Genomic DNA, 24,330 nt, shown 5'->3' with positions numbered 1-24,330 from the left:
CTCCGCCACCCATAGTTTGGCCTGTCTGTCCCATGAGAAGGCCATTCTGCACAGCCTGGCAACGTCAGACTAGAGCAGAAGGATGGCTGAGTATTTCGGAATGAACTTTGTGACGTGCTTTCATATTTCACCCCTTAAAAAGTGACCAGGAAACATTTCTGATTACACCCTCTTTCAGAAAGTTAAATGTTGTCTTTTTCCTGGGTGAAAAAGAAACATTTACCCATTGTAGAAAATTTGGAGAATACAGGAAAAAAAAAATAAAGAAAGTCTCTCAGTAACTCTACAAGCAGAGACAACCAAGAGGAATGATATTATGTACCTTCATACACACACACATATGTGTTCATCCCCATCATCCACTTCGCTCTCTGTAAAAACCTCATTTAAAATGTTTAACTCCTAGGCTGAGGTTCTTGTTCTCACTTCAGTGCCAGCGCAGGCGTAAAGAAGCAGCTGTTACCTCTTACCGACAGGCCCGACTAATGCTCCCCGCTCCCCGTGCCATTTCTGAGGAGGCTGAGGTTTGCTTGAGGCCAGCCTGGTGCAGCGTCCACAGTTCCCACATTCCACTTCATCCAGGATGCACTGAAAATGCCTTTCCGGGGCCACCTCCCTGCCTCCCTGGGAAAGCAGATGTGACACAGGGCTCTCCTGCCTTCGTCCCACTCCCAGGACCAGGTGAGAAAACACCAGGTCAGGGACGTGAGGGGTGTCCCACCCTTGCCCCCTCCCCAGAGACTCCAGCCTCTGGCTCCCCAGGGCCCTGACCTAGGACCACCACTCTGTCCTCATTCTGGGCTCTGAAGACAGGGAGGGTCGTTGGGGCCGCCTGGGGGCTGAGAAATGACCAGCACTGCCCAGGGTCTGGCCGCCTCAGGGCTCCCGTCTCTTCCCGTCCCTCCTCAGCCCACGGGCCCTGTGACCTGCTGAGGCTGAGCTGGATTAGGGACAGGAGGGTGAGAGCAGCGGCAGAAGGCCCAGCAGGAACAGTGGCTGGCTGCGGCCACTCCGCCAGGGCAGCCGGGCGGGTCCCGGGACTCTGGGGGCTCCAAAGCGGGTGCTCTTTAAGGCTGGCCACTTCAGGAACCACTGGGCACAGCCTGAGCTCCGGCTGCCACCCAAGGACGCCTGGGGGCCACAGGGCTGAAACGTCCAGGGGAGTGAATCAGGGAAGGCAAACTTGCAAGATGGGCCACACGATCCCACCCTTGGCCAGACAACGAGAACCGTCCTACCTGCCTGTTCACAGCAGCACAAAGGCTGACTACGATGTGCCCTGAGACCAACAGAGGGGTGTGTGCCGGCGGCTGGGTCACTGGCCTGGGCCCTGCGTGCTGGTATCTGGCTCCATGTCTCTTCCTGGCCAAGGCCAGCCAAGCTTGTCACCAGGGCTGGGGGGCTGGTGGGCAAGTCAGTTGAAGGTTGTGGCCTGTAAGCTTCAGGGCTGTGGGGCAAGGTGCTGCCCCCCTCTCCCAGCCTGGCCTCTGGGGACTGGAACAGACAGGACCTCTTCCTCTGTGGGGACTGGCCCAGCCCTCTCCTGCACACTTGTCTCTGGTTCTGACGCCACCGTCCACCCATGCACGTGTAAAGATGCAGGGAGAGCGGGTTCTTACGGCGTTTGCTGGGAACAGCGGGCAGGGGGTCTGGGAGGGGAGGTTCCTTGGGGGCAGCCGCTGGTCTCTGGGGCCAGGAAGAGTGAGGCCCGGCTCCCGGGGAAGAGGGAATCTGTTCCCCTTCAGTGAGCAGGGGCAACGTGGCATGGGGGAGGCCGGCGTGGACGGAGGTCCCGTGGGCCTGGGCTCTGGGCGGGCGGAGGTTAGGAATAAGGAGGCCCAGGCAGCAACAGGAACTGTGGTCACTGAACTGTGAGAGAAACGAGTAACATTTTACAAAGATGTTAAAGCGTGTGAGCTAAATCCCCTCCAAGTCTCCCGTGGGGTCTCCAGGAAAGTCTAGAACGCTCACATGCTTTTGAGGGAGTGGACTCTTTCTGGGGGACATGAGAAGAGGCCAGTGCAGGATGGAAATGGAGACTGGAGGCTGGGCCGCGGGAGCTGGAGGCCGAGGGGCAGCTGGCGTCTGGACCGTCAGGACCACCCTGGGTCTCGGAAGGTGCCAGAGGGGACATCCTAGCCCCGCCAGCATCCTCCAAAGCAGGTGGTCTCCTGTTCCCCTCCGCAAGAAGGGGCCGGACTGGGAGCTGGGTCCCGAGGAGGTGAGGGACAGGCCATTCTCCTGGAGGCGGGGCTGGACACCTGCACAGGCCAACTGTCTGTGAGACCAGCGCTTGCCAGAAAGCCCACCCAGAGTCCTGTTAGAGACATTCAGATGGAGAGCGGGTCTAATGCTAGATCCTAAGTGAAAGAGACAGAAGAGACACGCTACAGCGTTTGGTGTTCCCCCTGAGTGGAGCACAGCACCGTCTCCCTGAGCGGGAGTTCTCTCACCACCTTCCTTCCTGGCAGCTCTGATCTCAGTCGCGCGTGGTTAGTAGGAACCGTATCTGCCACCTTCAGTGACTGGCAAGGTGTCTGGCAGGGAGCAACGCTTAATAAACAGCTTTGAATGAATGAACGAATGAGTGAACGAAGGAATGAACGAGTGAACACGAGGAATGGATGAGTGAACGAAGGAACGAACGAGTGATCACGAGGAATGGATGAGTGAACGAAGGAACGAACGAGCCATGAGCAGGTCCAGGTGTGGATACTATCCAGGATCCACGTCCTCTCGTTGGCCCGTGGTTGGGGAGGTGCTGGATTGCCCGTAAGCCCCCTTCCTCAGGGCTGCCCCAGGAGTCCCCTGACCGGTGCTGAGAAAAGTCAGACTTCTGCTCATCAGATCTGGAGTCTGCCCTATACCTGTTTGGCTCTCACCCCTCCCTGGGGCGGCCAGGGAGAGGGCAGTGGGGCCCGTTTGCCTGTGCTCCCCAAATCAGAGCAAACATCCCTCCAGGAGGCCTGCGGCGGGACAGAGGGAGGAGCTCCGAGGGCTCAGGGCATCGTCCCTCCCCCTCTTTAGCCCCCTACCTAGGGTTTCACGAGGACAGATGGACCGGCTGACTGACGTGGGGCCAGTCCCTGCAGTGTCGCAGCGGCTCTGGACGAGGCATGGTGGTGATGATGTGGGCCCCATGATCGGGGGAGGTGGACGTGGGTCAGCTCTGCCCACCAGGGGCGGGTGAGGCAGGACCGCCACATCACCTCTCCACGCCTTGCTGTCCACAGGCACGAAATAGGGACATTTTACGAGTAACTACCACGTAGCCAGGTCTGAGGATTGGGAGAGACCAAGACAGTGCCTGGTACACAGGGAGTGCTCAGCAAAGATCACTTACCCCACATGACAGCACTCTGCCCTGCAGGGACGGCCGGATTCACCCCTCCTCTGGTCATTTATGATTGTGGAGGCTGAGGAGACAGGCGGCCTCAACACCAGAGGAGGAGTGTGTGTATATGTGAGGCATGTATGCCTGCACTGTGAATGTACACCCAAATCTGTGTGAGCGTACGTGAGTGTGCATGTGTATGTGTGTACATACACGTGTACGCAGAGGGTGTAGCGTGTGTGCATGTGTGTCCATGTGAGTGTGTGTGTGCCTGTGCACACAGGCTAGTGGAAGGGCTACTCTGAGGGACGGTGCAGACCTGCCTCTGCATCACTGGGTCTCCCTGGCCCCCCTCAGAACTTAAGTCGCCATGATGCCCTTCACCTTCAGCGGCGCCTAGGCTGTGGGAGCTCCCCGTGCAGAGTCCCTGTCTTCCTAGAGCCCACCTGGTGCCTGGCGCAGAGGAAGCGGCAGCAAGTGGAGTAGGCGCAAGGGGTGAATCCCCGGGGCAGACGGCGGGCTGCAGGGAGCCCAACCCCGGGCCAGGGTCCCCTTCGTTCACCAGTGCCCAGCATGGCAGGTGTCGGCCCAAAGGCCCGAGGCCACGGGGGTGCAGCGCACTCAGACCCCACCAGGCGGAGCCACAAGCCCGTCTCCAGACGAGGCCCGTTCTCAGGCGTCTGGTTTCCAGAACCCTCATTTCAGACCAAATCTGCACCCAGGTCTCCTCGGGCGCTGGCCTCAGACTCCCGGGCCAGCTCTGGACCAGGTGATACGCGGGGCTGCCCGAGCAGGGGCTGGGACGCCCGTCCCATGCCCATCCTGCCCAGCGGCCTTCCTGCCTCGGCAGCCCCGCCCGTGGGCTGCGCACGCTGCCCTGCGGGAGCCACAGGGCAGCCTCACCAGGCTGGGCCGCCGGTGAGGTCGGGGGGGCTGGTCTCCAGCTCCCCGGGCCCTGAGCGACCCCCCTGGGAAGGAGGCCGAGCAGAGGCCACACTCACCTTGCCAGCCCTGAAGACATCTCTTCACTAAACTCTGAGCTCTCACTACTGCCTGCAAGAGGAACACAGATGGGTGAGTGCGGCGGCCTCGCAGAAGAGGGGCCACCCGGAGCGGCCCATTCTCCTGGGTCACCGGGCCCGGGCCCCGAGCTGCACAGACGTGCCGGAGGCACAGCTTCCTGACCCCGTGGCTGTCAGCGTGGCTCGGCTTCTGCTTTGCTGCTGCTATTTCTGACTCTCGGCCCATCCCGTCCCGCTGTTTCCTGCCCCTGAGGGTGGGTCCTCCACTCCCTTTCCTGCCCCTGAGGGCTGCAGCTGCCTGCCCACCAGTCCTCTGGGGTCTGGACCCTTAGGCCTCTGTCTTGGCCTGGCCTGGCTTCACCACCGCCTCCCTTCTGGCCCAAGTAAAACCAGTGTCAAACAGGCCTCACCTGGTGAAGACAGGGGCCAAACGAGCACACTTCTTCCTCCGAAGGTCAGGGCTCGACTAGACGCTGGTCAGGGAGCAGCTGCATAGCAGCAGACAGAGGCCCCGACGGAGCACCCTTCAGATCCTGGGCAGTGCGCACACAGCGGGGCCCAGCCCTCCCCCAGGCCTGCCCTGTGGCCGACTTGGACTCTCCAAGGCCCGGCTTCAGCCACGAGGACAGCAGACAGATTTTCTCGGAGGGGCCTGGGTTCCACACTCTTTGCCTGGGCTGCCTGCTGACACCACAGCTGGGCAGTGGGAGGGGGAAAAGGAGATCTCAGGTCCCTTGGGAGTTACAGGACGGAGGGGACCAGTTCAGCTCCAGACAGGGCACGTGCACATACGGTAACGTGCTCCCAGCCTTTCAGCTCCAAACGGAAAAACATCTGAGTTTCCCGAGTAGAAGAGCCGAGAACCAAACTGCCTGGTGATCTCCCGCCTGGATACTGGACAGCATTGCGTCTGACTCAGTTTTCTGTCTCAGGAATAGAAAGGCCTGGGCTCAGGCACAGCTCAGAAAGTTTCCTGGATGTAAAACAGCCGCTCTGCTGCCCAGCTGAATGCTCTGGGGCCAGCATTTCCCAGACCGGTTCCTCAGAACCCCATCCCAGAGGACTCTCCAAGGAAGATGGTTCCTGCCCAGATAACGAGGGAACCTGCAGACTCCGCTGCCTTCTGGGAGACCCACAGAGCCCATAGGCACGTTAAAGTCTCTGGGAAGAGACCTGCCTACGTGGTTTATCCCAGCCTTTCCCCAACACACAGACCCTGAATTCTTTCCCCAAGGCACACCCATGAACCGCAGGCTACACTGTTCTAAGCTGGTATAAACCCCCGACCGGGTCCAAGTGGGATGACCTCCTTCCTGGACAGAAGGCAGACATGGACCTTGCTTGTCACAGATTTTCCAGGAGGTAGGAGACAGCTGCCCCCGGCAGTGGCACTGCCTCGGAGACGGGCCTCATTTCAGGAGGACGTGGGATGTGAGATTCCTGCCAGATTGTCCTGTCCGCACCACCCTCTTCCGTCCCATGCTCAGGGGCCCTCCACCCTACAGGCCTCCGACTAACCTGCTGCCAGCCCCAGGAGGGCTCCCTGTTAAGGGAAGTAGACAGACACACAGACTACAGAAGCATGGGCACACTGAAAGGACACAGCCAGCGGAGAGTGCGCTTGTCTGACAGCAGAAATGACCTAGGTGACCTGATCAGGTGACCTGGACACTGCAGCGGGACAGACCTGTGACCAGAGCTCAACGTCATCCTCAGCTCTGACCCCTCCCCTCCTGGCCCCAGCAGCTCAGTTTCTGTCCTTCCATGGACATAAGCACCATTTCTGGCTGAAGTTCAGACATATGCTTTCATCCCAGATCAATTTTTTACCCCCCCTCACTCTGGCTTCTCAGTGTGAAGACAAGGGCACAGTGAGCACCTGGTGGCCACCCTGCTGCGGTCCCTGGGCAGCACCTCCTCCTCTGCCCTACGTGCGGGGGCCATGGCTCCCCAGGGACAGAGCCCCACGGGGGCAGCGACCAGGCTTCGGCAGTTGCCGGCCAAGGATGGCGGGTCTCAGGTCCTTGTCCAGCCTGCCTGCCCCTCTCAGGGCCACCAGCAGGATGAGGACAAACCCAGGGCATTTTGTGAAGCCTCGGAGGCTGGGAAGCAAAGGTCTCCCTAGCTCTGGTGATGCCTGTGGGGAGCCCCCTCTGCAGGCGGTGAGGGGCCACCGGGCACTGCACGGTGACAGAGACAGACACACGCCGGGCTGTGGCCCACCCGCTGTGGTGTGCAGGCCGGAGACGCTTACCGAGGGCGAGTCCATTGGTGACGGCAGAGGAGGAGGCGAGGGCGAGGCCCCTGCGGGGGCTGCGCGACTCCAGGACGCTGTCGTCCAGCAGGTGCCTCGCTTTCTCCGATGGGAATGTCGCACTTTTACTCTCAACTACACTCAACTGACACATCATACTGGAAAATGTAAAGGAAGAAAGAGGCAAAGCTCCTTATCTAGGGAGTGACCGTGGTTACACCTGCCCTGGCGTCCTGAGCAGACGGCACAGCTGCAGGAGAAAGACCTCCACCCAGAACCGTGGTCTAAGTCCAGGCTCTGCCCTATCTCCCCATGTGACCTTGGGCAAGTCACATCCTTCTTCTGAGCCTCCGTTTCTCCATCTGTCAAATGGGGCCTCACGATACTTGCCCTGCCTGTCTCCCAGGATGACTGTGAGGCTCAAGTGAGCGGATGGTGCTGGTGAGCCGTGGGGCCACACAAGCGAAGGGACAGTGTGACCCTGCGGTCAGCACGTCTGGTGCTGGAGTCACAAACCTGGTCCAAATCCTCACTCCAGCCTTACTCACCACTGCAAGGTACTTCACCTGTCGAACCTCACCAGCCTCGTTCTTACAATGTGTATCATATAGCGCCTAGCTTGGAGGCCTGCAGGGGCTCAGTGAGAGAATGCTGGACAGGCACGTCGCAGAGCGTCCAGCACAGAGCAAGCCCCAGACACTTGGAGAGCAACCCTTTCTCCTCTAGCCTGTGAGTGACTCCAGGGCTGGTCTGGGCTGGTTGGGGCTTGTGTCTTAATGGTGGAAGGAAGGAAGGAAGGAAGGAAGGAAGGAAGGAAGGGAGGGAGGGAGGGAGGGAGGGAGGAAGGAAGGGAGGGAGGGAGGGAGGGAGAGAGGGAGGAGGGAAGGGGGGAGGAGGGAAGGGGGGAGGAGGGAAGGGGGAGGGAAGGGGGAGGGAAGGGGGGAGAGAGGGAGGAAGGGACCCAACTGCTCAGGATTCTGTGCCTGACACCCTGGGGACATGGGCATGGCTGCCCCAGCCATGCTGAGGACCATGCATGTCCCCCAGCTGTCAGCCCCACACAGCTGGGTGAACCAGCGGCAGGCTCACTGCTCTGCAGGCTTTCTGCAACAATTCGCAAGCAGAGACTCTGAGCCCCAGTACCCAAGCACCATGAGGCACCTAGTGCTCCCTGGATGACAGTCATGGTGTCCACTGGACTCTGGGGTTTTCCACAAGGAGGCACTAACTGAGCTTAGGCAAACCTCCTGGAATCCCTCCACTGTTTCCCTGCCCTTCCCCACATACTTCCTCCCTTGGCTGCCGAGCCCGTGGAACCCTGTCACCAGTTCGCAGGCTGTGCTGCCGCGGATGCCCCCACTCTTCCTGAGCACGTGCCAGGCCTGAGGAGAGGGCACCAGCCCGGGACGCCGAGAGTGCCCATCAGTGACTCCCAGATGGGCGGGGGAGGGTCCGGTGGGCCGGCATTCCCAGCAGCCCTTCAGCCCACGCCCCACGCTCAGCCGTCTAGACCCGGGGAGCAGGGGGTGCTCGCTCAGTCACCCACTTGTTGCCCAGGCTGTGGCTCTTCCTGTGTCTCGGAACTGGGGGCGTGGGGAGGCTGCCAGTCACAGATGCGTCAGGACAGGTGGGCCGCCGGCTGAACCTCGCAGAACTGGAGCCGCCGGCGGGGGCTGTGAACAGAGCAGAGAGAGTGATGGTGGTGCTGCGGAGGCTCAGGGGAGGGGGGCCGGGTTTGGGGGAAGGCACCTGGCCCAGCTGTCATGGGGGGCAAGGTTCTCCCAAGTCCTGTGGGCTTCCACTCACAAGACCCTGACCCCTCCCTCCCTGCTTCCAGGCTGACAACCGACCGTCAGGAGGGCCAGTGTCCTGCTCTGCGTGGTGGCCCCCTGACTGGGCAGCCCTGCTGCTCATACGGGGGAGAGTGCCGTGGACAGACGTGGGGTTGGACGCAGGGATCAGCAGCCTGGACTGTTTCCCTGCGGTGAGACTCTTCGGGTGGCAGAGCTGAGCCTTAACAGCGTGACTTCTGAGTCCAGGTCCAGGGCCCTTACCCTGTGCCCTTCCACGGCCACTTTCTGTTCTCAACCACACATCCGACAAAAAGGGATGTGTGGAGGGCTTATTGGGGAGCAGCGGATTTAATGAGAGGAAGCACAGCTAGGTAGGCAGGGGTTCAGACCCCTGGCCTCTCAGCTATTGCCTGGGTGACCTTGGACGGGTTACTTCCTCCCGGAGCCTCAGTTTCCTCATCTGAAAGGTGGGAATAATTCACTCACCTGGCAGGTGGTTGGGAGGGGTCATGTAGTAATGTGTGCAGAGTTAGCGTTCACTCTGGTTTTATTATGATAATATTACCTTGTCCTCCTCAGCCCCAGTCATGGGGCCAACAGGAGGTCATCAGAGCCAGGGGGTCGGGGCCACAAACCCCACTGAGCCGCACACGCAGAGACGGAGGCAGAATCCTTCATGCTGGCCATGTCCACAGCTATATTTTGTGGGGTGTGGTCTGGACCACTGTGGTACTCTTTAGTTTCTGTGGCTTGGGAAGGGAGGTGTATAAGGTGTTACGAAGACGGGTTCTTGGACTCTAATCAACAGAAACTGATAAGAGGTCAGACGAGGAATTCAGGCAAGGCTTTACTCGGACTCATGCTCACAGGGGAGCGAAAACAAGTAACAGGTTCCCTTGCTCACTCCCTGAAGGGGGGCGAGCTGGTTCCTTTCGTGGGGTCAGGTCAGGGGTGGATGGGTGGGTCAGGCTGGAGGGGTGGCTTAGGGGGTGTGCCCACCCCTTGGGGGTGCTGTGTGCAGGGATCACGTGTAGTACCCTGCTCAGAAGTGGCAGTTGGGTTTTGGCCTTTTGGTATCTTATTGTTCATAATTTGCCCCAGCTGCCCATGCCCGCAGTTATTTTTAGTCCCTTATAGTTTCTCTGTATCTGTTGCTGGAGGAGACGTTTGTCCAGGTGCAAGCCCTGCAGCAAAGGGCCCCAGGTCCCAGCCTGTCTCAAAGGGACGTGACCCCAGATGCCAACTTAGCCTTAGCTACCTGGGCCAGACACCGGAAGTGGGGGCCAGGGTTTCCACAAAGGGGCTGGGCCACTTCCTGTGGAGCACTTCAAACACCCTGCAGACCAAGGGGCTGCTGCCTGGCCGTGCTGGGGAACGTCCTGGAGGGCCTATGAGGCCCGAGGCCATCCAGGACTCCAGATCCTCCACCACAAGATGCTGCAGATCCACAAGTGACCTAAGGGTTCCCATGTCCTCCAGCATGCTTGGTTCATTCTTATTTTAGTGTCCAAAACAATGACCCCTGTCCCCAGCCTGTCCACTGCGGAAAGTCTAGCTCCCCTCTGGCACTTCGGAGGGTTCACAAGGCAAGGAACTCACATCATCTTAAGCTCTGAATTCCTGCTCCCAGCTGCCATCCCACTCCCTGCACCCCCTCCACGCCGCACCCCCCACCCCCATCTTCTCCTTCACTTCCCCAAGTTCCCGCCGCCACACCCTTACTAGGTCTCCGCTGTTCCGTTCAACAGCTATTCCCCAGGAGTCTCCTCCCTCCTTCAGCCCCCTGCACAACTCTTAGACCCCCTCCCCTCCAAAGGATGCCACTCTCCTGCCATGAGAAAACTGTGCTTGTCAAGTTTGGTCTTCCTCGCGCCTGGCTCTGCAATTGCCAGGTGCACCTCCGTCCACGCCAGCCTGCCTGCCAGGCCTGGGGAGCCGGGACCACCTCCCAGCCCTACTGTTCCCTCTGAGAAGTCACCCCCCCCCCAACTTTCCCCTTCTCGCCACTCAGTCCCCTTCCCCAGCCTGTGCACACACTCGAGTCTCTCATTTGTGAAACGGTCTCGCGGCCCCAGCTCTCCTCCCGGCCCCGGCTCTCCTCTCGGCCCCGGCTCTCCTCCCGGCCAGCCACGCTTCCTCAGACAGAGGCCTGCTCCTCCTTACTCCGTTGTCACCCCCTCGCTCACTCCTCAAGTCGCTGAACCTGGTTTTCATTCCTGATGACATTCCCACTGACCTCCTTTTGGCCTAATCGTTGAACGCTCATCGGCCTCCTCACCAGCACCCTTGGTGTCTGACGCTCGCGATCGCTCGTCGCAAGGCTCTACTTCCTGGGCGTCTGTGACGTCACGTGCTCCTGCTTCTCCCTGTGCCTCTTCAATCGCCGTCAGTCTGCCTCCTCCACGGGCTCCTTATCCTCCAGCAGCTGGTGTTGTCTACCCAGGCCTCCCTCTTTGGCTCCTGGTTTTGATTTGATTTTAACTCAGCAGATCGGCTGATGACGCAAGTCTCTACCGCCTTCCTCTTTTCTGAGCCTGAGACCTACATATCCACCCGTTGGCATGACATCTCCATCTGAACTTTCCTAAGATACCACAAGTTCAGCCAGGGTTGAACCTGGACCCTCCTCCTGTATTTCCAGCCTTGGTTGGAGGCCCTGCTGGCCACTCAGTCACCTGGCCTGGAAGGAGGGGTCGTCTTGGCTTCTTCCAGACGGTGACTGGCTTTGCTCTTCTCACTTGCTGTACACGATCGCCAAGGCCCCTAGGTTTTGTACGACCCCTCCCTGCCCATCTCTCTTGTCACCGACTGGTCTGGGTCCCCACACTTTATCTTCTTCCTGCAACCAGTCTAATCTTCTCAAATCCAACCACCATACAGATTCATGAGTGTTTGATAAATGGAAAGCTGACCATGTCATTTCCTTGCTTGAAACTGCCAGGGGCATGGTGCTCTCCCTGCCATACCTGGTCATTTCAGCTGATCTTACAGTCCTGATGGAAGAATAAAGGGACAAAGTAGCCAAGACAAATCCTACGAAGAATAGTACAGGACTTGCCCTACCCGGTATCAGACCCAAACACAAAACAATAGTAATTCAAACAGTCTGGAGTTGGGGCATGGGCAGAGAACTGTTCAGTGAATCAGAAGTGAAAACCTGGACTTGCTTCATGGTGGTGGCGGCATTACAATTCAGAGGGTAGGGAGGCTCTTTTCAGTACGTGGGGCTAGAACCACTGGGTTCCACGTGGAAAAAGATGAAATTAGAGTCCTCCTACCTTATATTATACAAGTGGATTAATGCCATAAATGTGAAAAGCAAAAATGCAAAACTACTGGGAAAAAACCAGACAATCCTTATGACCTTGGGGAAAGGAAAGAAACAAAAGGCATAAACCCTAAAGGAAAAGAAATGAATAAATTTGACTACATTTAAAATTAAACATTTCTGCACCCAAACAAACAAACAAATAAATAAAAGACGGCAAAAGCAATGTTAAAAGGCAAGTTGTAGTCTGGGAGAAGGTATCTGTCACCCACATCACCAGCAAAGGGTTCATGTTCAGATTTATAGAGAACTTCAAATACCAGTAAGAAAGAGACAAACCCACACCCCCAGAAAACTGGCAAAGGAGACAAACGGGGAAATTCACAAAAGAGGAAATGACCCCAATGACCAATAACTATAGGGAAAGATGCCTTAACCTCACTGGTACTAATGGGAATGCAAATTACAGTAAAAACGAGGTACATTTTCACCTCATTAGACTGTAAAAAAATAATTAGCGTGACAATATCAAGTGTTGGCTAGGTGTGGAGAGACAGGAATGCTAGTTTGGGGCTCATTTGAGTGTCAAATACTTGGAAAGCAATTAGCAATGCTGAGTAAAGGTGAAGATGCCATGCCTTCATGGCATCACCATGACCCTGGGATTCCAATACTGGGTGTCTGCCCTCAGGAAACTCTTGCATACATGCACAAGGGGACACGTTTACAATGATGTTCAATGTGGAAACAGCCTGCATGCCCCTCGGTAGGGAAATGGATAAGTGAGCTGTGGTCTATTCATTCAACAAATTCTACAGAGCAGGAAAAAATGAAGAAACTGGATCCACAGGTATCAGTACGGATAAAATCACAGAAGCATATGCTAAGTTGGAAGAGCAAGTTGCAAAAGAATGTTTATGTGGATGGCATGATGCCCTTTATGTAAAATTTTAAAAACATACCCGAAAATGGTATATATGTTTGTATATACCTGTAGTAAAACACAAAAATTTACACAGGATAACACAAACTGTATCAGAACAGTAGACACCTCCATAGGGAAGAAAGGGAAAGGATGGGGTGAGAGGGACTTCTGCTCTATCTGTAATTAATTAGGAAAATATAAAGAAAGTACGGCAAAATGTTAACTTCTGTTAAACATGGGTGGGAGGTACAATGGGTATTCTCTATGTATAAATGTTTCGTCATTTAAAATGAGCATACTTGAAAAATGAGTGGACGCCCCTTCTGTGCCAGGTACTGTGCTAAGGGGCTGTGTTGGACTCCAGATCCGTCCTTCTCCACCCTGTGCCATGAACTAGGGGCTGCACTACGGGGTCTACGTCAGTGGGCACCCTTCCGTCTGGCTCATGGTCAGCTCAGAATGATGGGGAGCCCGGGCCAGAGACAGGGGAAGGGAGGACAGCGAGGCTAGGGCACTGCTTCCTGCAGCTCTCTCCTGTGGTCACCCGAGAGGTGCAGTCTCCAGGCCCCCTCTGCTCTGGTTTTGGTAACCGCTGCTTCCCTGCACCCTTGCAGGCCTAGGGGCGGTTACAGTGCCCCACTGTTTCTAGCCGGGGGAGCTGGGCTGTGCCTTGGGCTTCCCGACACCCTCGTTCTGACACTCTCCTCTGATCACCCCATTTGAGCGTCATCTGTGTCTGCCACAGCCCTGCAGTGCCTTCACATTTAACCCACACAACACCCCCTGAGGTCCGTTATTAGCCTTGGTTCACAAATGGGGAAGCAGAAGCTCAGGAGGTTAAGCCTCGAGGACAGGGGGCTGGTTGTCGTGGAATCCGGTTCAAGTCTAGGCCTTGTGAATGCACAGAGGGGGCACCTGGGACCACCTGCCCAGCACCTTGGCCAGAAATCGCCCCTCTCCCAATGGGGGTCACAGGGGAGCCAATCCCAGACCAGCGCCACTGTGGCCCTGCCCCTGACCTCGGCTTGGGGGAGACACCTTCCCCAGGATTTTCAGATTTGGGCCAGGAAAATGTCTGAGGACAATCTCTCTTCGGGATGGGAAATAAAACCTAGATACGGTCGATGGCCATGTTTCCGGGTCTACGGAGAGAGGCTCACGGTTAAGGCAAAAAGCGAGGTGGAAGGGAGTCCCAGTGGCCCCTGGCCTTCCCTGGCCTGGCTGCTCAGCCTCCCAGCCAGAGTCTGCCTCTGTTGTCTGCAGCCCAAAGAACCTTCTCGAGGAGGCCCCACCACATCACGCCGCCTCTCGGCCAGGTGGCAGGAGAGGGTGCTGCCGAAGCAGCTCCAGGTCTTTGCTCAAAACCCATCAACCTCCTCTGTTAGCAGGAGTGTCCTTGCTCAAAACTTGCCAACACCCCCGACTCTAGCAGCAGTGAACATCAATCTTTAAGTTAAAGGGTCCAGAGATGATAAAGGAAGCTACACACACACACACACACACACACACACACACACACACACACAAAGAAAAAACCACATGGAACCAGCTGGGACCAAGATGGCACGAAGCTGACTTCCAACAGACCCCGAGTCTCATTATATGTTGATCTGACTACATTAGCACATTAAATGACACATCTACTGGTGGCCGGGACTGGACATTAAGGACCAAAGAAGGATAAAAAGGGGGTGGCACCCTACTCCCTCGAAAAAGCCCCGTCCCTTCCCCGGCAGACGAATGCATCCGTCTCCCCATCGTTAGCCTCACTCCTCCTCCCTTTGTCTTTACTCTTTAAAATGAATTGATCTGTGAATTTAGTTCCTGCTTCTCCATTCTTTGGCCACTGAATAAAGCTTGTGCTGTGTTGATCTCAGCTTCTGTTTCGTCATTTGCCCATCGGGACCCAAATGGAAAAAATAACCCTCCTCTGCTGAGACGGAGAGCTCAGGCTAAGGCTCCAGCAGGGTCCACACGACATAATTCGGTAACAAGAGGGGGTGCTGCCTGAGGTACCACCAATTCCATCCTGCATATGGCATCTCAAGAACGGGGCTCTGACAGACCAACCCATAATAATGAAGTCAGAGAGTCGTGGCCTGGACTTCACCAACCCTGGGAGGGTCCATGGGAGCCGGCGAGGACTGTGGCTAAGCTTCGTGTATGTGTGCATTTTCCTGTGAGGGGTTCCACGCCGCCATCAGCTTCTTCGAGGTTGTCATTCTTAACCAGGGCATGTTTGTATCAGAAGCATCTGGAGGGTGTGTGAGAAATGGAGTTTCTTGGGCCCATTCCAGGAGGGTCTGATTCTGCTGGCCTAGGGGAGGTTTGGGGGCGCTGATCTCCAGGTGATTCTGACGGGCACCCAGTGAAGAACTTCTGCTCAAAGCGATGGAATGAAAACAAGTCCTGTCCCAGGTGAAACATCTCATGTAGCCGCTGCAGGGAGGAGAGGCAAGCACGGGAGCGTCCGGCTTTGTTTCTGTTTTGCACACATTGCTCAATAAATGTATCCACGCGGAGGGTGGAATGCGCCTTGTTTGTCAGCTGCATGTACGTGGGATTACAGTCTCATCGCCTGAGTCACTCTGGCTCCCACCCCAGGTTCAGAAATTATGATAAAGGTCAGATCGCCTGGCTCCTCCTCGTGGTTTGAACTGGTGGTGTCGTAGTATTAAGAATGGTGATAACTGAATGCTAAGGGCCGGGGCCCCGTGCTGTGGGCGGGTCCTCCGAGGAGGGCTGATTTGCAGGTAAGAGAGCCAGGGCTTCTATATCTACCATGCGCAGGACCTGGGCCCAGGGCTACACCACTGTGCTGGTCGTGGCGAGTGGGGCCCACGTGGCGGGGGAGGAGCTCTAGCAGTTCAAAGGTCAGGCATTAGTGGAAACCTGGGAAGGAGGAACACGGTGACACACTTGAGGTGATCTGATAAGCAGGAGGCACTTCCTGAAGGCAACATGTGATGGATAAGGTCCAACTGCTACTCCCGAGGAAGGGAAGGTGAAGGAGACTGCCATCTATCATGCAGCAACTGTGTGCCAGGCTTGTGTAAACACTTCAGTGTCTGAATTCGATGACTCCTGTGCAGTTGATATTTTGGCTATCCTTGGCCTCGTGTCGGAGGCACACCAGGTCACGTGGCAGAGGCATGCTGGGTTTGCTCCTTTAACCGGCCGTGTGTGCAGCAAGAGCTCTTCTGGGAACTTCCTCAGCCTCTGCTCACTCCTGATCCACTCCCTTCCCCACCTGTCTCCGGTGGTTCCTGCATCCTGGCTCTGACCCCCAGTTCTGGCTCTCCCAAGCCTCCGGACTCACCCTTGGTTTCTCCCACTCAGTTCCTGACTCTCCCTCCAGGCCGAGGCCCAGATCCGCCCCCCTCTTCTCCCTGCTTTGGACAGGAGGCATGCCTGGCCTCAGATGCCCCTCCAGCCAGCTGAGGGAAGGGTTGGAGGGCGGGGGGTGGGGCGCAAGCCGAAGAGGCTGTGATCTCCCTAGGCCCAGGCTCCACGCTGAGGCTGCTCAGACTGCCCTGGGTCTCAGACACTCCCATCCCTGCATTGCGGACCAACAGCCCGGGTTTGACGCCGAAGCAGAAGAATTTCCATTCAGCTGGGACCTAGGGATGGAGGTGGCTTCTCTGACCGTTAAGTAACACTCTGCTACTGAAAGGCCTCACGTTCCTGCCCCAAGGCCTGGGGGGGGCCACCACGTGACAGCACCAGGGACACGTGTCTTCTGGGACCGGTTCTGAGCGGGGGGCTGGCAAGTTTGTTTTTCCCTGTCCTTGGGGGCCTGGCTTAGCAGAGTGTGGTCCCCACTGCCCAGCCCGATATGGCACGGACAGTTGGAAAAACTGACCACGCGGCTTGACTATCTCAGAAGATTGCTCTATTTTTCCTCTGCAAAATTTTTCCATGAATAATCTTTAAGTGGCTGTTTCTTTAGCAGTTTTATTGGAACATATGAGAACTGACAGTCACTGGGGAACGAGATATCATGAAAGAAATCTGGTTTTCATTACATTTCTCTCAAGAAACTGACATGCTGCCCAACAGACCACTCATTGACTGGAAGAGAAAAGAGCACAGGGCCCTCTAATAGTGGCTTTGGAGTGGACAGGATTAAGGATGATGAATGGCGACAGCAAAGAACGTGGAATCCAGAGGCAGACAGGCCTGGGCTCCCACTGGTATCTGCCACCTCCCGGCTGAGTGACCTTGGGCGAGTCACTCGTACCTCTGAGCCTGAATTCTGCATCTGCAAGATGGGGGCAGTGGTCTGGCCTGGCAGGTTGCCTGTGAGGAGGAAACGACACAGCAGCCTCCCGCCTTCCTCAACAACCCCCGGGCCAGGTGCGGTACGGCCACTCTGAATTAGAGCTGATGTTCTGCCTTCATGCAGTTACACTCAAGTGGGGGCAGAGACAAGCAACCAGATAACTACACCCAGGAAAGACACAAGCTTGGATAGGAAAAAAATAAATAAATACGGTGATAGCAAGAACTATTCAATACATCAATTGAATAACTACCACGACCATAATGGTGGTGGTGGTGGTGACGGCTGACATTCATCGAGCACCTACAGGGTTCCAGATGCTGTGCTCAGTGTTCTGTACACAGGATCTGATGCAGGCTTCACAGTAACACTGCCTCGCACGCCCTGTGGGCATCTCAACGGTGTGGGACCTGCGGTCGGAAGGGTCGGGCGAGGGGCTGCTGAGCAGTGGAGCCATGATCAGGGCACCTGAGAACACAGGAAGGTCAGAGAGGACCCGGAGGGTCAGACCTCCAGATTGGCGCAGGAGTTCCAGCAGGGGCAGCCGTACAGGCAGAAGGAACCCACGACAACAGACACAGGACCTACTCGAGAAACTGCAGAGAGCCAGCCAGGCTGAAGAGCTGAGGGTGGCGAGAGAGAGAGAGAGAGAGAGAGAGAGAGAGAGAGAGAGAGAGAGAGAGAGAGTGTGTGTGTGTGTGTGTCAGCGGGGGGGGCGGGGGCCTAGAGCTCAATGAGGGGAAGGCGTGGAGATTTCTAGGAGAGGGGGTGATATGCTCAGATCTGCACCCTAGAAATCTCACTCTGGTCCAGACCACAGGCTGGGAAGGAGAGATGGGAGCCACAGGTGTCTAGGAGGCAGACCAGCTGAGTGGCATGAGGGGGATTCGGGGGTAACCATCAGTGGAGGCTAGTGCTCCTCACCAAGGAGGGAGCAGGCTGGGGGGGCCGATGAGAAGCTCAGTTTGGGATTGATGTCTGCGGGCCACTGGGTAGATGGGTGAGGTGCTCGGGAGACACAGCAGCTGCGGACAGGTGTGCAGGACTTGTCAGCACAGGGGTGTGTGAGCCCCGGGAGTGGGCAAGACATCCAGGCTGTAAGTTCAGTGGGAAGGGGGAAGGCCTGGGACAGAAGGCGGGAAACCAGTGTTTGTGGGAGGAGAAGAGAAAGGCTAAGAAGGAACATGTGTGAAACCAGGATCGACAGAACAGATATTTGAGAAAATGATCATTTTAAATTCACAAAGAAAGTGATCTCGTGCTTCGTCCATATTCTAAACGAAGACGGCTCAGAAGTGTTGCACGATTCTGACTGCAGCAGCCCCTGGTCTCAGCTGTCATGTCCTCCTCTCAGAGGTGGCCTTGGCCGGCCAGCCAGCACCAGGAGTCTGCCAGGAGCCAGGGGCCTCTTCTAACCATCAGCGTGGACCACAGCAGACAAGCCCAGAGCACCCCAGAAACGACCTCCTGTTCATCCTGTACGTTTCTCTTGGGAGGGAAAGAACTGCTGGTCTTCTCCCACCCTCAGGGGTGAAATTAGACACGGGCGAGGGCTTTCATTGAGATGCAGGGCCCAGCGCTTCACAGAATTCAGGTCCCTGAGTTCTCACAAAGAGGGCGGCAACCCCATCCTCCTGGGCACGTGTGGCCTGTGCCTGGCCTTCTCGGCGCCCATCCATCCATCTGTGTGTGATCTCCTGCTGACCGTCCATCCCCACCCCCGCCCGACACCAGCCCCGGGAGGAAGGGACCGTGTCCCCAGTGCCCAGTGCAGGCCTGGGCGAGCAGTCGGAGCGCCAGCCAAGTGTGCCGAATGGCCCAGCGCCGTGCCCACGGCTGCAGAGAAGCCGGCTCTGCGGAGGAGGACACGTGGCTGGGATAGGGAGCCTCGTTCCCACGGGTTCCAGCGGCATCAGAGCGGCCCTGTTCCGGGTCAGCACTGCCCGATCTAAGCACCCTGGCAGCCCTGCCGCTGCTCTCGGGGCTGTGCTCCAAGTCTCACACATTCGAAATTAATGGGAGGCAGCTGTGTCGGAGGGAAACGACTCAATCTGGAATCACAAGACTTGCATTCCAGTCCAGCCTCTGCCTGGGCTGAGCTGGGAGCCCGTGGTCCAGCCTGCTCAGGCTCCGAGCCTCCGCGTCGCCCCTGGAGACCAGGATGACAACTGGCGCGATCCGGAGCCACCGAGCACCGCCCTGAGCGTCTGGGGTGCAGCGACCACCTTCGCCCGATTCCAAGGGGCTCTGTGTCTTTTGGGTTCTTTCCTGCGTGGGCTGAGAGCCCTGTTCTCAGGCCGGGGCCCTCCCTGGGTCTGCCAGAGCCCTGCGGCCCTCCAGGGCCCGGGGGCCCCTCTGCACAGAAAGTCTGTTTGTGTTGAAAGCCTTCTCTGGCCAGGTTTCATGGTGGAGCCTGGGAGCCGGTGACTTTTACGTTCACACGCGTTCTTTGTTTCTCATACATGTAGCTCTTACAGGTCCTTACTGTGAGCCAGGCTCTATCTCACACTCACTCAGTTTGCCCCAGTTCATTTCCTTCTGAAAAATGGCATCTGATCACCCTTCAACTGCGGTGAGGCCCAGACGCTTTCTCCTCAGAGCCAGAGGCCCAGGTCCCCAGACCCCCGCAGGCAGCAGGTTTAAGTCTTGGCTCATCTGCTTGACCTTGACGCTAACAGGCTACTAAGATGGGAGACTCCAGGGACAAGTAGATGTGAACTCCAGGGTGAACTGGCTCCCTGGCTCTTGAGCCCCTCACTAGGAGCCCCTACCCACTCTGAGAATATAAGAGGGTATGGGGGGGGGTCCTTGTCCCTCACTCGTGCAGTGCTCTCTCACTCTCCTCAACCACAGTGAGGGGTCTCCAGGCCACTTGAGGAGCTTGCTCTATGTCCCCCAGCAGCTGGGAAACCCAGGGCGCTCCCAGTGCCTCACTCAGGCCTGGAGCCCACATGGCTGCAGCCAGAGGACAGTGGTGGCCACACTAGGGTTAGCTGTGCTCACAGGTCCATCAGTACCAGGACAGGTACGGCCTCCCATGGACCAAGGTGGTCCCTGTGAGGAGAGCTGGCGTGGAGCTGAAGGCTTGAGGGGATACCAAGCAGCAAGAAGCTGGTGGCGGGCACAGACCGAGGGGCCATGCAGTGGCCCCTGGAATAAATCTTCATCTGCCTGGGCCAAGGGACCGCTGGAATCTCTGCAAAACCCACGAAAGTGCCATGAGAGGAAGAAGCATCTGGAGTCGGCACTGTGCCCACACCGTTCTTGGCACCCAGACCCTGCAGTCAGCAAGCTGAGGAAGGTGAAGACCCTGCAGTTAGCAAGCCGAGGAAGGTGGAGACCCTGCAGTTAGCAAGCCGAGGAAGGTGGAGAAACGCCCAGGGAGGGAGAGCGGCCAACACCCCTGCTCTCTCATCACAGGTAGTCAGGCCCCAGCTGGGGCGAGGGAAGGAGAGTTAATGCCAAAGCAGGTTTGGAGTTCTACTCTTACATGGAACCAGCCTTCTAAGGACCACGTTGGGACAGCCTGCGACTCCCAAGTGTCTGTGGGAAAGTCACAGATGTGCCAAGGTTGTCACCAGAAGCAGGGTGCTTCCTGCCCTGCACAGATGATGGGGACAGAGCCCAGAGTGCTCTGGGGCCCTCAGGTGCATCCTGCTTCTTACACGTGTTGGGTACAGGTGACAACCAGTCCAGAACCCTGGGCTCAGCAACTGGCTCTGCCCCTTCCTCCAGGCATAAGATGGGGGGTGAGGGCATGCACCCCAGCACCTTCACCTATAGGATGGGGATGATATTGCACACACACGCCCCCCCACCTCACAGGGTAGGTGTGAGGCTCACCAAGCGGGCGCGTGGGATGGGCTTAGAACAGTGCCTGGCAGAGGGTATACCCTCAGTATGTGTTAGCTGCCGTTACTATTACGATTACTATTGTTATCTTTGCACCTCTGTTTCCATACCATGAACCAAGTGGCGAGGTCTACCTGCCCTCTCCTCGGGCCTGGCAGGCCTTTGTAGACTGCCTTGACCTACAGGGTGTGGCAAAAGCAAGGCTATGTGACTTCCGAGGTGGGTCACACAGATGTCATGATGCTTTGGGGACATCCGCTTTCGGGGAGCAATGCCATGCAAGAGTTATGAGACCGCCACGCGGCAGGGGAGCCCAGGCCACACGGGAGGCCACATGTATGCTCGTGTTCTGCCCCAGATAACCAGCCAGCACCACGCACGTCCAGATGGTTCCAGCTCCCAGCACCAAGTCCCTCTCAGCCTTCAAGTCTTTCCAACTGAGACCCCAGATATCGTGGAGCAGAATTTGGACAGGCTGTTTCCTGTCCAGATTCCTGACCTGCAAATCTATGCATAGAATAAAATGGTTGCTTTGTGCCGTTAGGTCCTGGGCTGGCAGGTTACGCGGCCGTGGTACCCGGCGCGGCTGGTGAGTGGTGAGCTGGAGCTGAGGTGAGGGCACTCCAGCCCCCCGTCCAGTGCTCTGCTGGCTGTGTCACGCTGCCCCTCCATCCGGTCAGCATCAGAGCCTGCCTGCGAGGGCCAGGAGCTAACATTCCTTAGTGCTAAGCGCGTGCCAGGCCCTATCTAAGGGCTTTTCCGGCCCAGCCTCAGCCCTGTGAAGTAAGCCTATGTGAAGTATTTATTCCTATTCTCATTTCACCAGTAAGAAAACCGAGGCTCAGAGGGGCTACGCCAATTGCCCAAGGTCCCAGAGCTAGGAAGCGCGGGAGCCAGCCCTTGCGCTCAGGTCCGCCTGACTCCAAAGCAGGGCTGTTACCCGCTGAGCCATAGAACAAGGAAGATGGAAAGGTGTGTCGGAGAGCAGTCCTGAAGGAAACTTGCGGCCCAGGGTGAGATTTTCCATGGACTTGCTTTGCTGCCAAAGAATCTTCAGAGAAAACCTGTCAGTTGGTTCAGTCATGTGGAGGTGGGGCTCCCGAGATCTGGAAATGTCTTCACCGGGTCCAGGGCACACACAAACATCACTTGCCCTCTCTTGGGGTCAACGTTCTTTATGATTTTTGCTCTCCAGGAAAATATTAGTTCATTTATATAAACTAAACATTACATATGGGGGGGGGGGATAGAAGACGTGGCATTCCTGGCCTTTTTTCTCCCCAGACCAGAAACTGAGAAGGTTTCTCCACTTCCCTTCTCACAGTCTGTCCATCTGTCGGTACAGAGCTGCTGGCACAGCTGCTCCCCAGGGGTGGAGAGTGGGGCGCAGGGGCATCGCAGCGACGGAGTGCCCCCCGTCCCCTCACGCCTTCTGATGCCTGCCTCCCCCAATAAGGCGTGAATGGAACCCAGGAGGGCAGGTCTTCGCCGGGTTCCGCCGGGGCCTGGCTCACAGCCGGCCCTGGCATGTGAAGCCTCGGGTAAACAGATGCCTCTTGGGGCCTTTCCTCGGCAGGTGTGGGGTGCCTGCTGGCTGGAAAGAGCCCAGAGCTGTAGGCCCGGCCCGCATCCCAGGGAGCCGAGGGAGGCTGCGTTCCTCCCATTCCTGGGCCTGCAAGAGGCACATTCCTGTCCCCGGATCTGGTTGGGCTCCTGCCACGCAGCCCAGTCTAATTGCCAGACGCAGAAGGCCTCCCTGGAGCTGCCCTCTGGCCCCGCCCCCCACAGGACCCCGCGGGTCCCCTCTGTCGTCTGAGGGTGGGAAGCCGGGACCACTGAGTGCGTCTGAAGCCTTCCAGACGCGCCTGGGCCCTCTGGTGATCAGTGAAAACCTTAACATCCTGCTTCCAGGCTGGAGCCAGGGATTTGAAAAGTCAGTGCAGACGCTCCTGGGCGCCTGGGTCTGCCGGCCACACTGTGTGGAAACGCCGGCCTCAGTACTTTTCTGGGAGGAACGTGGAGTCAGCAGGCAGCCCGGGAACCAGGTGCCCACAGGGCCCCGCCAGGAGCCCAGAGACCAAGCGCCCCAGGTGCCGGGCTCTGGGAACCCCGGGCTGGTGGGGAAAGCAGACACAGAGGGACAAAGAAGCTGCAAGAGGGTATAACGCAAGGTGGGCAAACTCTGGAAAAGGCCAGGTAGTGAATGTTTTAGGCTTTGCAGGCCATGGGGTCTCTGTCCCCACCTCAGCTCTGCTGTCGCAGTGAGCAAGCCGCCAACGTGCCCACGGCTGCGTTACAAACCAGGGTGGGCTGCGTTAGGGCCATGGTGTGCTCCTTGCCCACGGTGTAACAGGGGGCCTGACCTGGGGGGCGGGGGTGGGGCTGGGTGGAGGAAAGGCTTCCCTGGGGCCATGACATTTTGCTAAGACCTGAGGAGTGATTCAGGTGACAGAGGCAGAATCATAAATATTGACAATAATATCATCATCCTAATAAAGTTACCCTTGATGAGTGTGTCCCATGAGTCAGGGACTTGCGAAGTGTTTTACACACACGTGACCTCAATACATTTGCACAGCTCACTGTGGGAGGTATGATTATGCCCGCTTTACAGATGGAGAAATTGAGGCTTGGCGGGTATGTGGGCTGCTCTGTCTGACCCTTCAGACGCATTCTTCGCCCTGCTTGGTGCCTGTGGGAGGCTGACCCCCGAGAGGCATCTCTTGGCTCCCTCACCCAGGCCTCCAACTGGGTTTGGCCGATGGGAGGCTCTGGCAGCAGATGGGGTTGGAGGGCAGAGGAGAGAGAGGTCAGCCCATTTTTTTCTCCCCCCTCCTTCCTGCTTCACCCTCCGCTACCACAGCTCCTGCCAAGCTGACCGTCCTCTGCGACTCAGAGCTTGCCAGAGTGGGTAACGTTTTTCCCCACCAGGTCCTTCAGCCTAGAGGCGCTGGGGGCCTCGCTATCCTTTGTGTGCAGTATTTATTCCTACTGCCATTTCACCTTCATTAAGTTTCTTCCGGTGAGTCATCCGGGGGCAATTCTGTTTCCTGCCAGGATTTTCTGACTGATGCTTGAGGTTAGCTAACTTGCTGGCTTCTGGTTTCACATGGCTAATACACAACAGAGCAGGTGGAGGTGATGGGGGATGGGATGGAAGGAGAGTCCAGCTGAACCTTGAGGAGGCTGGACCGGCGGCTGGGTCCCAGCTCCAGTACTGGTTTCCATCATAGGCAGGGGTCAAAAGTGAAAGCAGCTCTTCCTTTCCGGCCCCGGGCTCAGTGAGGGGTCCAGTCCTGCAGACCCCCAACTAGCAGTGTTAGTTTTCTGCGTCTGGCTCCTGTCTCCAACCTGGGGCACTGGGAGATGAATCTTCCAGCATGTCTGGAGGGTAGAAAGTGTGGTGGTGGGCACTTGTGAGCACCTGGGGAAGGCCAGAGATGTATGTGGTCATCCTGACAAGGTATATTACCCAGACAGGGTGCAGAGGCCTCTTATTCAAACTAATTTGGAGGAGACTCCGAAGGGCAGAACACTTCGTATTGGAGTCCACTCTCCGGCTCCGGAATTCTGGCATTCTCTCCTGAAGAAATAGTCTTG

At 57.2% G+C, this 24,330-nt stretch overlaps 1 protein-coding gene across 16 annotated transcripts in view; it reads right to left on the bottom strand.

Moving 5' to 3' along the window:
- The window catches only part of RALGPS1 (Ral GEF with PH domain and SH3 binding motif 1), a 290,080-nt gene that overhangs the window by 20,162 nt on the left and 245,588 nt on the right, over positions 1-24,330 (bottom strand). For 9 of the 16 annotated variants that reach the window (XM_073806615.1, XM_033858613.2, XM_073806619.1 and 6 more), the window contains 3 exons: positions 8,157-8,283; positions 6,611-6,768; positions 4,336-4,387 (listed from right to left, as the gene is read on the bottom strand). In XM_073806615.1, coding sequence (XP_073662716.1) covers positions 4,336-4,387; positions 6,611-6,768; positions 8,157-8,283 — 337 coding nt within the window. Of the gene's footprint in view, positions 1-4,335; positions 4,388-6,610; positions 6,769-8,156; positions 8,284-23,197; positions 24,155-24,330 lie in introns of those variants that run through there. The other 7 variants (XM_033858615.2, XM_033858617.2, XM_033858616.2 and 4 more) reach the window with 4 other exon arrangements.

Source organism: Tursiops truncatus, chromosome 6, assembly GCF_011762595.2.
Source record: "Tursiops truncatus isolate mTurTru1 chromosome 6, mTurTru1.mat.Y, whole genome shotgun sequence".
NCBI classification, from domain to species: Eukaryota; Metazoa; Chordata; class Mammalia; order Artiodactyla; family Delphinidae; genus Tursiops; species Tursiops truncatus.
Note: the sequence above shows the minus strand (reverse complement) of the source record. Positions and strands in the feature narration are given on the sequence as shown.